General features: G+C 42.1%; 1 protein-coding gene across 1 annotated transcript; it reads right to left on the bottom strand.

Annotated features, from left to right (window-relative positions):
* Positions 1 to 441: 441 nt before the first annotated feature.
* On the bottom strand, positions 442 to 2,946 carry LOC132405249 (protocadherin-10-like). The gene has a single exon (XM_059989932.1). The coding sequence runs from the start codon at positions 2,944 to 2,946 to the stop codon at positions 442 to 444; it is 2,505 nt and encodes an 834-aa protein (XP_059845915.1).
* Between the last annotated feature and the right edge of the window lie 386 nt (positions 2,947 to 3,332).

The raw sequence follows: 3,332 nt of genomic DNA, 5'->3' as shown, positions 1-3,332 counted from the left end.
TCCCAGAGATTCAGCTTGATTACTGTGTTCCTTCAACAGATTGTATGTTAACAGGAAGTATATTTTCAATCTGGTCACTCAAACTGCATTTATATGTGTCATTTTAAATGAAACCACACCGCGAGCACGGAATACAATGCCCTAGACTGGAAGGATAATGGGAGAATTGCTTTTCACCGGCAGGAATGTTTGGTTACCGGAACGGGTGTATAATCAACTGACCTATAGCTGAGTATGTTATTAAATGGGATTAAAACGCCTCTAAAAATGCGAAAGGTATCAAGACATAATATGGCGACAGATTTACTGACCCATAACGCAAGCGATAATATCTTTTGGAAATAGAATGGTTGCACAAAATATGATTCCCACGCGGTATATGCTGATAATGTGTTAGCACACCTGTACAAAAACAGAACATTTGAAGATTATATTCTCTGCTTAAAACATCCTCACCTGGGACACACTGTGTTTTACAGACTTCACCATTTCAGTGTTTTCTTTGACGATAGTTTCGCTTAATACATAATTCTTGTCTGCAGATGTTCTACATATGTTGGGCACGATGAAATCCCTCTTGGTAGACTGCAATGTCGAACATGACTCGTAACGAAATCTCTGAGAGAGCGGATCGCCCCCAAACACTTCAACATAGTTCGGTTGTATCTGAAGGTTTTTACTGGCCCTCTGAATTCCATTCCAAGAATTTCTTGATTCAAAGCAACAACAAGTTCCCATTGAATAGTGCCCGTGTACCATGCCATTCCTGTTTATGTGAACTTTAATGGCGAGTATGACTAAAATTATGAAGAGAACGCTGGATATTATTCCCAAAGCTATAACCAGGGAAAGACTCAGTTCAGGTGTATACCTCGGATCTGTCGACGAGCTGCTGGCACTTGGAAATGATTCAATATTTGTTCCAACAACAGATAATACAATAGTCACACTGGAAGAGAGTGATGGAATTCCATTATCCTTTACGACGACCACCAGCCTTTGATTAGAGGTATCCCTGTTCAGAATTCGACGGATAGTCCAAACTTCACCAGTGTCTGCGGAAATAGTAAAAAGATTATGATGGGTGGCCTGAAAAATTTGATAAGAGAGTCGAGAATTTTGACCAGAGTCGGCATCGGTGGCCGATACCTTTACAACCAAAGATCCTGGTTCTGCAAACCTGGATATTGTTTCTATTGCTGTTGGCCCGTATTCGGGTAAAGGATGTGTAATCACTGGAGCATTATCATTCTGATCAAGGATAACCACTTTCACTGAAGCATTACCTTTCAGCGCAGGCGCACCAGAATCCCGCACTTCAACATGAATCTGGAAGCTTTTCAATTGTTCGTAGTCAAAAGATCTCTGAGCATAAATGACACCACTCGAAGAGTTAATTGAGACATAGGATGTTATTGAGGAATTCTGAACCAGAGACTCCAAGATAGAAAAGATTATTTGAGCATTTTCGCCGAGATCTGAATCGAAGGCCGTCATGGAAAATATGGATGTCCCAATAACATTGTTCTCCATAACATTTGCTGTGTATACTGAGCGAGAAAACGCTGGTGCGTTGTCATTTATATCTGAAACCTCTACTCGGATGGTTTTCTTGGAGCTGAGTGGAAGGTCTCCCGCGTCCGTACATGTTACAACAATATCGTACTTTGATGTGTATTCGCGATCCAATTGATTTTGCACAAGAATTCTGTAATAGTTCTTTATAGATGAATCTAAATTGAAAGGCAATTGCTTTGGAATTTGACATTGTACTTGACCATTTTGTTCGGAATCACGGTCTTCTGTATTGAAGAAAGCCACGACAGTTCCAGGTGGTGCGTCCTCAGAAACTATGGCTTGCAATGACCGTAAAGTTACCTCAGGTGCGTTATCATTCACATCGATAATGTGAACCATTACGTCACAGTACTCGGGAACAGCGCCTGAACCCTTATCCATCGCCTGTATGTTAATCTCAAACCCGCGTTTTTTTTCATAGTCCAACTTCCCTTTGAGTCTGATTTCACCTGTTTTGGAATTCAGGTCAAACAGCTCACGAGAAGCAGCAGAAATATGGCTACGGAATGAATATATTATCTCCCCGTTGAGGCCATCGTCCAAGTCAGTCGCGTTCAACGTGATCACTAGGGTTCCTTTCGGCGCAGATTCTAGAAGACTGATTCTGTAAACCGGTTGAGAGAAAACCGGCGCATTGTCGTTAACATCTTTCACTATGATCATAATCAGAGCTGTCCCTGATCTCGGCGGCAAACCGCCGTCTTTAGCTGTTAACGTCACATTGTGCGTTGACATCGTTTCCCTGTCCAATGGTTTTTGTAACAATAACACTGGCCGTTTTCCCTTCCCGCTGCGCCTTTGCACGTCCAGAGTAAAATACTCATTTGATTCTAGCTGGTAGGTTTGCAAAGAGTTTGTGCCAATGTCAGGATCGTGTGCGGGTTCAAGAGGAAATCGCATACCCGGGGCTGCAAGCTCCATGATTTCAAGGCGAAGCTGTCTTTTCGGGAAACTAGGAGCATTATCATTTACATCGAGAATCTCCACTTCCACCGTGTGCAGGCTTAAGGGATTTTCAAGCACAACATCCAACGATAAGCGACAATCGGGATTCGACCCACAAAGCAGTTCTCTGTCGATAATTTCTTTCATAAATAAAATCCCATTCTCCAAATTTACGTCGAAATATTGCTTCCCAGGACCGGGTCCTATCCGTAAACCTCGAACCGACAGCTGCTTCACATCTAAACCAAAATCGGCCGCGATTTCCCCAACAAAGGCTCCTGGTTGCAATTCTTCAGGGACAGAATAATTGATCTGACCAGATACAACATCCCATGGGGAGAACGTGCAGAATAATAATTGCAATTTTACCAGCCAATATATTTTATATTTCATTGCCAGGATAATACATTCCAATTGTTTCATGCCCCGACTATTGCCTTCATTTTCCTTTTCAACAGCGAGCCGGCGTTAAATAGAACAAAATATCAACACAAAGAAACTCGTACCTTTTATGTATCCCGAAAAAAAATATTCGTATACTCGCATTTTGCTTAAAGTTTCAAGAGCATTCCTGCCAAAATTCCACGGAGCTGCTGGTTATCCCGTTTTCACTGTGTCTGATCCGCCGTGATGGTGGCTGAGTCATGAAGGGGGTTGTCCGGATCACTCATTACATCGCAGCCCAGGATTGGTGGAGAAACTTATTCATATCCACCAATCACGATTCCGCTCATTTCTTAAAGCTAGATAGGTGTAAATTTGCACAGAATTGTATTTATTGTTGCACAATTAAAATTTATTTCAGCCCC

Source organism: Hypanus sabinus, chromosome 15, assembly GCF_030144855.1.
Source record: "Hypanus sabinus isolate sHypSab1 chromosome 15, sHypSab1.hap1, whole genome shotgun sequence".
Lineage (NCBI taxonomy): Eukaryota > Metazoa > Chordata > Chondrichthyes > Myliobatiformes > Dasyatidae > Hypanus > Hypanus sabinus.
Note: the sequence above shows the minus strand (reverse complement) of the source record. Positions and strands in the feature narration are given on the sequence as shown.

What these genes read in the sequence shown, in the direction of transcription:
- LOC132405249 (XM_059989932.1), bottom strand. Translation starts at nt 2,946, where the DNA reads ATGAAACAATTGGAATGTATTATCCTGGCAATGAAATATAAAATATAT.